Source organism: Nerophis ophidion, linkage group LG09 (assembly GCF_033978795.1).
Source record: "Nerophis ophidion isolate RoL-2023_Sa linkage group LG09, RoL_Noph_v1.0, whole genome shotgun sequence".
Taxonomy (NCBI): domain Eukaryota; kingdom Metazoa; phylum Chordata; class Actinopteri; order Syngnathiformes; family Syngnathidae; genus Nerophis; species Nerophis ophidion.
The window spans coordinates 37,718,231-37,731,975 of NC_084619.1; the positions used below are offsets into that span (position 1 = coordinate 37,718,231).

At 40.9% G+C, this 13,745-nt stretch overlaps 1 protein-coding gene across 8 annotated transcripts in view; it reads right to left on the reverse strand.

The window, feature by feature from the left end:
- The window catches only part of ttc7a (tetratricopeptide repeat domain 7A), a 143,438-nt gene that overhangs the window by 105,457 nt on the left and 24,236 nt on the right, over window positions 1-13,745 (reverse strand). For 7 of the 8 annotated variants that reach the window (XM_061910936.1, XM_061910933.1, XM_061910935.1 and 4 more), the window contains one exon: window positions 2,119-2,249. The exons of the other annotated variant lie outside the window; for it this stretch is intronic. In XM_061910936.1, coding sequence (XP_061766920.1) covers window positions 2,119-2,249 — 131 coding nt within the window. The remainder of the gene's footprint in view (window positions 1-2,118; window positions 2,250-13,745) is intronic. 8 annotated transcript variants of the gene reach the window in all.

Consider the following 13,745-nt stretch of genomic DNA (forward strand, 5'->3'; position numbering starts at 1 on the left):
GGCAAGAGTTGCGTCTTCATGCTGCACAACAGGGCATATTTACATGACAGAAAATCTATTCAATTAAAATACATTTCTCATGAGAAAGTGCTGTGTCTGTTCGCGGCGGCTCCGAACTGGGGTCCAACATGGCGCCCTGTACTCACGTGAGGGGCTTTTGACCAATCATTAGGGAATAAGCGGTAGAAAATGGATGGATGGATGGATGGATTTAAGGGATTGTTTTAAACAGAGTTGTCCATACTCTCTCTTTACACCGCCCTGGTCTATAGTGTGTTGCCTTAGTCAGGAAGTAGTCTATGCCATTCAGCTGAATGTGCCAGACTTTTCTTTTGTTGATCCTACAAAGTATTTAAACTATGAGCATTGTATTAAAATATGGCACCGTTTGTTTTTACATGAATCAGTAACCTGTAGCACTGCCTGACTTGTGTCAGTACCTATCCCTAATCACATATTTTGTTGACATCACTAAGATAGTAAAAACCCCGTTTCCATATGAGTTGGGAAATTGTATTAGATGTAAATATAAACAGCATACAATGATTTGCAAATCCTTTTCAACCCATATTCAATTGAATGCCCTTCAAAGACAAGATATTTGATGTTCAAACTCATAAACTTTATTTTGTTTTGAAAATAATAATTAACTTAGAATTTCATGGCTGCAACACGTGCCAAAGTAGTTGGGAAAGGACATGTTCACCACTGTGTTACATCACCTTTTCTTTTAACAACACTCAATAAACGTTTGGGAACTGAGGAAACTAATTATCGAAGCTTTGAAAGTGGAATTCTTTCCCATTCTTGTTTTATGTAGAGCTTCAGTCGTTCAACAGTCCGGGGTCTTCGCTGTCGTATTTTACGCTTCATAATGCGGCACACATTTGGATGGGAGACATGTCTGGACTGCAGGCGAGCCAGGAAAGTACCCGCACTCTTTTTTTTACGAAGCCACGCTGCTGTAACACTTGTCTTGGTGAAATAAGCAGGGGCGTCCATGATAACGTTGCTTGGATGACAACATATGTTGCTTCAAAACCTGTATGGACCTTTCAGCATTAATGGTGCCTTCACAGATGTGTAAGTTACCCATGCCTTGAGCACTAATACACCCCCATACCATCACAGATGCTGGCTTTTGAACTTTGCGCCTATAACAATCCAAATGGTTATTTTCCTCTTCGTTCTGGAGGACACCACGTCAGCTGTTTCCGAATATAATTTGAAATGTGGACTCGTCAGACCACAGAACACCTTTCCACTTTGCATCAGTCCATCTTAGGTGAGCTCGGGCGCAGCCAAGCCGGCGGTGTTTCAGGATATTGTTGACAAATGGGTTCGGCTTTGCATAGTAGAGTTTTAACCTACACTTACAGATGTATCGACCAACTGTAGTTACTGACAGTGGTTTTGTGAAGTGTTCCTGAGCCAATGTGGTGATATCCTTTACACACTGATGTCGGTTTTTGATGCAGTACCGCTTGAGGGATCAAAAGTCCGTAATATCATCACTTACGTGCAGTGATTTCTCCAGATTCGCTGAACTTTTTGATGATTTTACGGACCGTAGAAGGTAAAATCCCTAAATTCCTTGCAATAGCTCGTTGAGAAATGTTGTTCTAAAACTATTCAACAATTTGCTAACAAAGTGGTGACCCTCATCTCATCCTTGTTTGTGAATTACTTAGCATTTCATGTAAGCTGCTTTTATACCCAATCATGGCACCCAACTGTTACCAATTAGCCTGCACACCTGTGGGATGTTCTATATAAGTGTTTGATGAGAATTCCTCAACTTTATCAGTATTTATTGCCACTTTTCTCAACTTCTTTGTCACGTGTTGCTGGCATCAAATTCTAAAGTTAATGCTTATTTGCAAAAAAAAAAAAATGTTTATCATTTTGAACATCAAATATGTTATCTTTGTAGCATATTCAACTGAATATAGGTCGAAAATAATTTGCAAATTATTGTATTCCGTTTACATTTACATCTAACATAATTTCCCAACTCATATGGAAACGGGGTTTGTAATTCAATATAACTTATTTGTGAAAATCTGTTGTTTAAAGAGTCTGGTTTAGGAATTAGAACCAAAATGTATTTGGAAGCACCTTATCAAGCTCCTGCAGATATGACAGAGCAGCATCACAAGCTTTGAGGTAACAGGAAAGACTCTCTTCCTCCCTCTCTATCAGACGAATACGAGACACTGAAGAAAGTGCCTGATGGTCCAGAGACAAACCTGGAACACATACAGTAAAGACACCACAGTCAGGAGTTTAACGAGAAAATACAACACAAACACTGACAGTTGTTTATCATTCCTTCAGGAACATGAGCTCATGGAGGACCGTGCTGTATACAGTATAAATAGCACACGACATTTGGAATACGCTCCAACACCACTGTGACACACACAAGACAGAAGATACTAGTTAGTTAACGCAGTAGTAACCAAAGAAATTTAAATCTTGAGTTTACCTTGGTTAAGGACACTGTTTAGAAATTAATACAATTGCACTGAAAATTATTCAACACTGTAAATTCTCAATCCATCCATTTTCCACCACTTGTCCTTCTCGGGGTTGCAGGGTGGGCCCGAACCTATCCCAGCTGCACTCGGGTGGAAGGCAGTGTAAACACTGAACAAGTCGCCACCTGATCACAGGGCCAACACAGATAGACAAACATTCACACTCACACTAAGGCCAATTCAGTATTACCAAACATTTGTTTTGTATAACATTACATTAAAAACAGCAGCACGGTGGAAGAGGGGTTAAGGCATCTGCCTCACATTACGAAGGTCCTGAGTAGTCCTGGGTTCAATCCCCGGCTCGGGATCTTTCTGTGTGGAGTTTGCATGTCCTCCCCGTGCGTGGGTTCCCTCCGGGTACTCCGGCTTCCTCCCACTTCCAAAGACATGCACCTGGGGATAGGTTGATTGGCAACACTAAATTGGCCCTACTGTGTCAATAAAAGTGTGAATGTTGTCTGTCTATCTGTGTTGGCCCTGCGATGAGGTGGCGACTTGTCCAGGGTGTACACCGCCTTTTGCCCGAATGCAGCTGAGATGGGCTCCAGCCACCCCCCCCCCCGCAAACCCAAAAGGAACAAGCGGTGGAATATGGATGGATGGATACATTAAAAATGAAATGACATAGTGACTGTTGGTGAACTGTGCTGAGCTATGTTTAATTTGTTTTTGTTTTATTGGTTTACCAAATCATTTTCAATACCAGTTGTACGGTTTAGGATTCCAGGTCAACTGGTTGACATTGGGCAAGAATTCACACACTAGGGTCAATTTAGTGTTGCCAACAACCTATCCCCAGGTGCATGTTTTTGGAGGTGAGAGGAAGCCGGAGTACACGGAGGGAACCCACGCAGTCACGGGGAGAACATACAAACTCCACAGAGAATGACCCCAAGCCCAGGAATCAAACCCAGGACCTTTTTATTGTGAGGCACACGCACTAACCCCTGTTTAACTGCTCTTTTTTTTTTTTTTTTGTCATAGGAAATTATATTGTGTTTTTCAAAACTTTATTTAACTTGACTTTATTGGAACTGTAACTTTTTTTTGGAATTTTTCCAATTGTTCACAATCATTAGGAAAGACATTCCGACGGATGAAGTTTTATTTTTAAATGCATTCTACATAAAGATAGGCGCCAGCGCCCCCCGCGACCCTGAAAGGGAATAAGCGGTAGAAAATGGATGGATGGATATTAAATAAGTGCGATCAAAAGTCTGCTTACATTGTAGCCTATCGTAGTCGCTCGATTATGCCTACAAAAGCCCTTAAAAATATCCAAACATCTCAATTAGGTTGTATATACAAACCCCGTTTCCATGAGTTGGGAAATTGTGTTAGATGTAAATATAAACGGAATACAATAATTTGCAAATCATTTTCAACCCATATTCAGTTGAATATGCTACAAAGACAACATATTGGGCCGTCAGGTGAACCCGTTTTTCGTTTTATCTCATTCTCATGTCTGGGCACTAAATATTTTTTGATTCTTAAAAAAGATATTTTGGTTTTCAATGAGAAAAAAAACAGTTCTCCTCTGGACATGCAGGCATTTTTTTTTTAATTAGTGTTTAAAGTCGGGACTTTTTTGTCACGTGCTTCACATTCGACCAATCGGGTAGCAGCGCAGATGGCGATGTTAACAACGTCTAGCGATAAAGAGGAAAATACTCTAAAACAGCTAAAACACCTTAACAAAGTTCGAAAAAGAACAACAAAATATGCTGCATACATGTTACGTCTGTTAGGAATGAAGAGGTGAATGATTTCACCATCAGAAGGTGGGCTACTTACAGGAATTGTTTAAAACAATATATATATATATATATAGATGGCCGCGCCCGGACGGGCTGCAACATCGCGGAGCTCTTGCTAAAGATGGAACATTTGGCAGAAATACCGGACAATTCTGCAAACGTCATGGCTGGCTCACATCGTGGTCACTCCGTGATCACGTACGACCGCCAGACACTTCTGGATGTGGACATATCGGCCCGTTTTGGACTGATAGACGCGTGCTTGCTAGACCTGCTAACTAGCATGGGAATACTTCGGCGGCTACATCCAGCGGCCTGTGAAGCAGGGGAGTATAGTAGCAGCGGGGGCCGTCTACGGAGCAGACGCCAGCGGTGTGATCGGAAACGCGGATGTCGAGCGGGGCTAAAAACAAAGCAGAAGGCTAATCCCCACAGAACACCACTTCCCTCCATCCTGAAGCCGGATTTAAATGGAAGATGCGAGACTACTGGTCCGGGTAAGGAGTCAGTTAAATTAGAACAAGTTTTTTCTGCTTTGATTGTTTCAGAGTTGGACATGTGTTTTACTGAGGTGGCAAACTATGATGCGTGCAGTTTATCAAAGCAACAATCAAACAATCGGAAAATTCCCGTCGTATCAATTCCTAGATATGGTCGTAATTATACTAAATGCACTGGGCATAATAAACACAACATTATTAATATTGCTACTACGGATAATTTGATCAAAAATTCCCTAAAACAGCCCACTACCTATAATATAGGTTTTTTAAACATAAGATCATTGTCTCCCAAAACGTTGTTAGTTAATGATATCATCAGAGACAACAATCTCAACGTCATCGGTCTCAGCGAAACCTGGCTTAAACCAAACGACTTTTTTGCGCTAAATGAGGCATGTCCTCCTAACTTTACACATGCGCATATTGCCCGTCCTCTTAAAAGGGGTGGGGGGGTCGCACTAATATACAACGAAAACTTTAACCTTAGTCCTAAGATAAATAATAAATATAAATCGTTTGAGGTGCTTACTATGAGGTCTGTCACACCGCTGCCTCTACACCTGGCTGTTATCTACCGCCCCCCACGGCCCTATTCGGACTTTATCAATGAATTCTCAGATTTCGTTGCTGATCTAGTGACACACGCCGATAATATAATCATAATGGGGGACTTTAATATCCATATGAATACCCCATCGGACCCACCGTGCGTAGCGCTCCAGACTATAATTGATAGCTGTGGTCTCCACAAATAATAAATGAACCCGCGCATCGCAACGGTAATACGATAGACCTAGTGCTTGTCAGGGGTATCACCATTTCCAAAGTTACGATACTCCCGTATACTAAAGTATTGTCCGATCATTACCTTATAAAATTCGAGGTTCAGACGCATGTTCGGCAAACTAATAATAATAATAACTGCTATAGCAGCCGCAACATTAATACGGCCACAACGACAACTCTTGCTGACCTACTGCCCTCGGTAATGGCACCATTCCCAAAGTATGTGGGCTCTATTGATAACCTCACTAACAACTTTAAGGACGCCCTGCGCGAAACCTTTGATAACATAGCACCGCTAAAGTTAAAAAAAGCTCCAAAAAAGCGTACCCCGTGGTTTACAGAGGAAACTAGAGCTCAGAAATTAATATGTAGAAAGCTGGAACGCAAATGGCGCACGACTAAACTTGAGGTGCCCCATCAAGCATGGAGTGATAGTTTAATAACTTATAAACGCATGCTTACCTTAGCTAAAGCTAAATATTACTTAAATCTCATCCACCGTAATAAAAACGATCCTAAATTTTTGTTTAGTACGGTAGCATCGCTAACCCAACAAGGGACCCCTTCCAGGAGCTCCACCCACTCAGCTGATGACTTCATGCAATTCTTTAGAAAGAAAATTGAAGTCATTAGAAAGGAGATTAAAGACAATGCGTCCCAGCTACAACTGGGTTCTATTAACACTGATACGATGGTATATACGGCGGATACTGCCCTCCAAAATAGTTTCTCTCGTTTTGAGGAAATAACATTAGTGTAAATTGAATAAAACAAACATGTTTACTTGACCCTCTTCCTGGGAAACTGATCAAGGAGCTCTTTGTATTATTAGGTCCATCAGTGCTAAATATTATAAACGTATCACTTTCCTCGGGCACTGTTCCCCTAGCATTCAAAAAAAGGGTTAATCATCCTCTTCTTAAAAGACCTAACCTCGTTCCTGACCTCATGGTAAACTACCGACCGGTGTCTCACCTTCCCTTTATTTCAAAAATCCTCGAAAAAATTGTTGCGGAGCAGTTAAATGAACACTTAGCGTCTAACAATCTATGTGAAACCTTTCAATCCGGTTTCAGGGCAAATCACTCCACGGAGACAGCCCTCGCAAAAATGACTAATGATCTATTGCTAACGATGGATTCTGATGCGTCATCTATGTTGTTGCTCCTCGATCTTAGCGCTGCTTTCGATACCGTCGATCATAATATTTTATTAGAACGTATCAAAACACGAATTGGTATGTCAGACTTAGCCCTGTCTTGGTTTAACTCTTATTTTACTAATAGGATGCAGTGTGTCTCCCATAACAATGTGACCTCGGACTACGTTAAGGTAACGTGTGGAGTTCCCCAGGGTTCGGTCCTTGGCCCTGCACTCTTCAGCATTTACATGCTGCCACTAGGCGACATCATACGCAAATACGGTGTTAACTTTCACTGTTATGCTGATGACACCCAACTCTACATGCCCCTAAAGCTGACCAACACGCCGGATTGTAGTCAGCTGGAGGCGTGTCTTAATGAAATTAAACAATGGATGTCCGCTAACTTTTTGCAACTCAACGCCAAAAAAATGGAAATGCTGATTATGGGTCCTGCTAGACAGATAATACAACTCTAACATTTGACAAGCAAACAATTAAACAAGGCGACACGGTAAAGAATCTGGGTATTATCTTCGACCCAACTCGCTCCTTTGAGGCACACATTAAAAGCGTTACTAAAACGGCCTTCTTTCATCTCCGTAATATCGCTAAAATTCGCTGCATTCTGTCCACTAAAGACGCTAAGATCATTATCCATGCGTTTGTTACGTCTCGCCTCAACTACTGTAATGTATTATTTTCGGGTCTCCCCATGTCTAGCATTAAAAGATTACAGTTGGTACAAAATGCGGCTGCTAGACTTTTGACAAGAACAAGAAAGTTTGATCACATTACGCCTGTACTGGCTCACCTGCACTGGCTTCCTGTGCACTTAAGATGTGACTTTAAGGTTTTACTACTTACGTATAAAATACTACAAGGTTTAGCTCCATCCTATCTTGCCGATTGTATTGTACCATATGTCCCGCAAGAAATCTGCGTTCAAAGGACTCCGGCTTATTAGTGATTCCCAAAGCCCAAAAAAAGTCTGCGGGCTATAGAGCTTTTTTCATTTCGGGCTCCAGTACTCTGGAATGCCCTCCCGGTAAAAGTTTGAGATGCCACCACAGTAGAAGCATTTAAGTCTCACCTTAAAACTCATTTGTATACTATAGCCTTTAAATAGACTCCCTTTTTAGACCAGTTGATCTGCCGTTTCTTTTCTTTTTCTCCTATGTCCCACTCTCCCTTGTGGAGGGGGTCCGGTCCGATCCGGTGGCCATGTACTGCTTGCCTGTGTATCGGCTGGGGACATCTCTGCGCTGCTGATCCGCCTCCACTTAGGATGGTTTCCTGCTGGCTCCGCTGTGAACGGGACTCTCGCTGCTGTGTTGGATCCGCTTTGGACTGGACTCTCGCGACTGTGTTGGATCCATTATGGATTGAACTCTCACAGTATCATGTTAGACCCGCTCGACATCCATTGCTTTCCTCCTCTCCAAGGTTCTCATAGTCATCAATGTCACCGACGTCCCACTGGGTGTGAGTTTTCCTTGCCCTTATGTAGGCCTACCGAGGATGTCGTAGTGGTTTGTGCAGCCCTTTGAGACACTAGTGATTTAGGGCTATATAAGTAAACATTGATTGATTGATTGATTGAAAACGGTGGCTTTGACGTGATGTCGAGTGACGCTGGGCTTCACCCGACTTGTTACCGGCGGTCTATTGATAAGAAGCGTTTGGATTCTGCCGAAAAACTGGCCAAACGGCTGGATGTGGGTCAAGATGAGTTTGTGGCATCGGACAACGCTTCGGGCTCGACAAGTGGCATTCCAAAGAGAAAAAAATTAAGATCGGAGACGGGCCTGCCTATCGTTTCTGCTGGCCCTGTGCTCCCTGACATTTGTATCATTTGCAAGAAAACGGACTAGAGAATTACCGTGGGAGGCAACCGGCAGAAGGACCATCTTTCACAGGCAGAAAGGTTTCAGCAGGTAAACACACACTCTACACGTAGCACTTACACACATACAAACCATTTATCTATCCATTTACTACTGCTTATTCCCTTCCTGGGCGATGGTGCCTATCTCAGCTACAATCGGGCGGAAGGCGGTGTACACGCTGGACAAGTTGCCCTCTCTTCGCAGGTCCAACACAGATAGACAGACAACATTCACACTCACATTCACACACTAGGGCCAATTTAGTGTTGCCAATCAACCTATCCCCAGGTGCATGTCTTTGGAGGTGGGAGGAAGCCGGAGTACCCGTAGGGAACCCACGCATTTACCGGAGAACATGCTAACTCCACACAGAAAGATCCCGAGCCTGGGATTGAACTCAGTACTACTCAGGACCTTCGTATTGTGAGGCAGATGTTCTAACCCCTCTTCCACCGTTCTCCCCATTTAATCATCTTATTTTTAGGCCAGTTGATGTACACTGCCAGGATAAAGCAAGACAGTAGCATTCTCTTGCATATTGAAGACAGAGCCTGTGTGGCCATGGAAGTGCGGTACCACAAGTCCTATTCCAGACAGTACACCAGGTTCATGACAAAGTCTGATGTAGCAGTTACTGAAACCGCAGATGAAGAAGTATAAGTTATTAAAATGCATTATCAATTATATACACACTACAAATTACAATTCCTAATGCAGCTGAGATAGGCTCCAGCACCCCCCGCGACCCCGAACGGGACAAGCGGTAGAAAATGGATGGATGGATGGATTATAGATGCATGACAGATACAGTGTCAATAAATATGAAATGAATATAGAATAAATAAAAGTTTCACTTTTTAAATTGACTTTTCCATGATATTACATTTGTTTTAGATGCACTTGTTAAGGCTGTTTGTATGTAGCTACAATCTTGACTGCATATCTTTTGGCAAAAAATATTAAATGTGTGTGGGTGTTTCTTTTTCTTTTCAGAAGTGAACCAACCTTTGATGCCAGCTACAACATATTCTGCGAGAGGATCGTCTGTCAAAGGATAATTGTTAATCAGGTTGTGCTGAGAATGAAGCAGCTACGACGAATGAAGATTGTGATGCTTCAAACTACAGGTAACAACAGAAGCTTTTTTTGGCAGCAATGTAAAACACTTTTATGCTGGAAAATATCAAAAGAATAATAAATAATTTGAAAAAAGGCTTTGATAATATATTTAAACTACTAATACTTTTCAATATGAATATATCTTTATTTACACCCTTGTGCTCCTCTTTCCCTGTGTTCTTATGTTGCAGGTAGGATCAATTAAAGAAAAGACTGACTCTGGACTTTCCCCAACTGGTGTTTTTCTTCATGGGACACAGTTGTCAGTCTAAACACTAGCCTTGCCCAACTACAACTACTAGATTCTCGAAGAAGACTCCTACAATACTGGTGTGGGACAATATTAACTTTGGGGAGGAGACACTTTCAGCTGGTGGAACTACTCACCATACAAATGGCATACCTGTCTGCATTTACACATCTGGGAAGCAGTTTTGAATTGGACCAGTCAACATTTGATGTGCTGAGGAAATATGTGTGCCACCAGTATGTCCAATCATCTGCGGAAAATGTCAACGCTGCAAGGTACAGAGCATTCTGCATGGCATCCTCAGCTTTGCCAGAACTCTCAATGTCCCCTACAAGTGACGCCATGCACCAACACTGCAAAAGGGCAAACTACCAGGCTGCAATAATGAGATTATCTCAAAGGTATAATGTCTGCTCCTTCACCCTATGGCAATGGATGGTACATTGAGCAGGGATGGTTAATAGTTACATGAATGACTACAGATCCTGCCCCTGATAGTGTGTTAAAGGTAGTTCACTGCAGCTGCAAGCAGAACAAATGTGAGACAGGAAGATGTTCCTGTATGTCTGCAAGACTGTCCTGTACTGATTTGTGTCAGTGCCAAAATTGTGCCAATATTTCCATGGAAACAGAGGATAAAAGCACTTGGGAAGATGGCTGTGATGATAGTAATAGCTAAGAGATGAACAATGTCTCCCTCGTTCAGAATACGCAAAGTCACACTTAATCAGTTAGTTCTCTAATAAAAATTTGAGTTTTTGCCACATTTGAGAAAAATCCCTCGGAGTATTTTACTATTTTTTTTTTCTGTTACTTAAGTTAAATACTTTAAAAATAGAATGTGAGGTTACAGTGCACTTGACCTTAAAAAAAAAAAAATCATAGTTTGAGTTTGTGCCAAATTTGAGGAAAATCTATCAAAGAATTCTTGCGATATGGCTTTAACAATGTGCTAAGTTTAGACAAAATTACAACAACACCAACAAAAATACCCAAGACTTGCTGTGACATCAACACATTGTTTTGTTCATGTAAATATTGTTTTTTATCATATTGTGTACAGGTTCTAAACTGTAATGCAGTTTTTGTTGTATTTCCTTTTTTCTGCATTTTTCGATATTTTGATTGTTGTCAGCCATTTTGGGCCAAAGTGTTCTTTATTTCATTTTATTTTTTACTTCCTCTTATAACACAGTATCTACAAAAAATTTTAATGTATAAAACATTATACATTAATGTTTTATACATTAATGGCATTGTTTATGCAAAAATGCAAAAAAAAGTAGTGCCCAGACATGGGAACGAAACTTACTTTCTAGCCACTTTTTCCTGGTTCACCTTATGGACTATATTTGATGTTCAAACTGATGAAACATTTTTTTTGTGCAAATAATCATTAAATTTAGACAAATAAGTTGGGAAAGTTGGCAATAAATACTGATAACGTTGAGGAATGCTCATCAAACACTGATTTGGAACATCCCACAGGTGTGCAGGCTAATTGGGAACAGGTGGGTGCCATGATTGGGTATAAAAACAGCTTCCCGAAAAATGCTCAGTCTTTCACAAGAAAGGATGGGACGAGGTACACTCCTTTGTCCACAACTACATGAGCAAATAGTCCAACTGTTTAAGAACAACGTTTCTCAAAGTGCAATTGCAAGAAATTTTGTGATTTCCACAATCTACGGTTCATAATATCATCTAAAGGTTCAGAGGATCTGGAAAAAATCACTCCACGTAAGCGGCATGGCCGGAAACCAATATTGAATGACCATGACCTTCAATCCCCCAGACGGCACTGTATCAAAAACCGACAATCTCTAAAGGATATCACCACATGGGCTCAGGAATACTTCAGAAAACCACTGTCACTAAATACAGTTTGTCGCTACATCCGTAAGAGCAAGTTAAAGCTCTACTATGCAAAGCGAAAGCCATTTATCAACAACATCCAGAAACGCCGCCGGCTTCTCTGGGCCCGAGATCATCTAAGATGGACTGATGCAAAGTGGTAAAGTGTTCTGTGGTCTATCGAGTCCACATTTCAAATTGTTTTTTGGAAATATTCGACATCAAGCCATCCGGACCAAAGGGGAAGCGAACCATCCAGACTGTTATTGATGCAAAGTTCAAAAGCCAGCATCTGTGATGGTATGAGGGTGCATTAGTGCCCAAGGCATGGGCAACTTACACATCTGTGAAGGCACCGTTAATGCTGAAAGGTACATACAGGTTTTTGGAGCAACATATGCTGCCATCTAAGCGCCGTCTTTTTCATGGACGCCCCTGCGTATTTCAGTAAGACAATGCCAGGCCACATTCAGCACGTGATAGACCAGCGTGGCTTTGTAAAAAAAGAGCGCGGGTACTTTCCTGGTCCGCCTGCAGTTCAGACCTGTCTCCCATCAAAAATGTGTGGCGCATTATGAAGCGTAAAATATGACAGCGGAGACCTCGGACTGTTGAAGGACTGAAGCTCTACATAAAACAAGAATGGGCAAGAATTCCACTTTCAAAGATTCAACAATTAGTTTCCTCAGTTCCTTAACGTTAATTGAGTGCTGTTAAAAGAAAAAGTGATGTAACACAGTGGTGAACATGCCCTTTTCCAACTACTTTGGCACGTGTTGCAGCCATGAAATGCTAAGTTAATTATTATTTGCAAAAAAAAATTTAGTTTATGAGTTTGAACATTGAACATTGAACATGAGTTTGTAGTGCATTCAATTGAATATGGGTTGAAAAGGATTTGCAAATCATTGTATTCCGTTTATATTTACATCCAACACAATTTCCCAACTCATATGGAAACGGGGTTTGTGCATGATGGAAGTATATATGTATGTAGTAAAAGGCACATTTATAATAACATTTAATATTCACGCATTTTAATCATTTTAACCATATGTGGTGCATTAATTTAAAAAAGCATCACAATGCCGATTGATAGAATCTTGTTATAGGTGGGTTGGATATGACGTCACATCTGTTTTTCTTCTTCGTGGATTAATTCACACGATGGTCATGCAAGTTGAACGTGAAAGTGAGTGTAGAGTTTGAGCAGAAAATGCTGTATTGCTGTTCTTTTATTGGGTGTTCCAATCGTTCAAATAGAGAGATAGTGAAGAGCTTTAATAGAGTCCTGAAAGAGGTGGTTCATAAAGGTAATAAAGGCAGGGAAAAAACAAAAGTGCGTAGAAGGAAATGGCTCTTAAAAATAGGACTTTCATCATCTTGTGGAATACAATCGGATCATGTTTGTGTCTGCTGTGATCACTTTGTAAAATGTTTGTTTGAACATTTGATTTGTTTGAGAAACTTTCTGTGATGCAATCAAGTTTATTCTCACCTGTATTACTAGGGTTTGATAGCAGAACTAAATGTAAGAAAAAGACAACCAATCGCATTACTTTGTGTTCTTTTGTGGTTGCCTAAATAACACTACCATGACCTGCTTGTGCAAATAAACTAATGTCATGTTAAGTCCTAGTAATAAGTATTGTGATTGTTGGACCAATTCACCGTATTTTTGTTTTCGATTTTCATAGCAGAAATCAAAAGCTTAGTTGTTGTGCAGGAAAGCCAAGTGCTTTATTCGACACGGTCATGGATGACAATATTATAGTGTCTTTGGTGGTATTTGTTAGCATCAAGAAAATATCCTTAATAGTATTAATAAAGTACATTAATACATTTATTGTAGACTCAACACCATATACTGAATCTTGATATCGCTAGCAAACATTGCTGA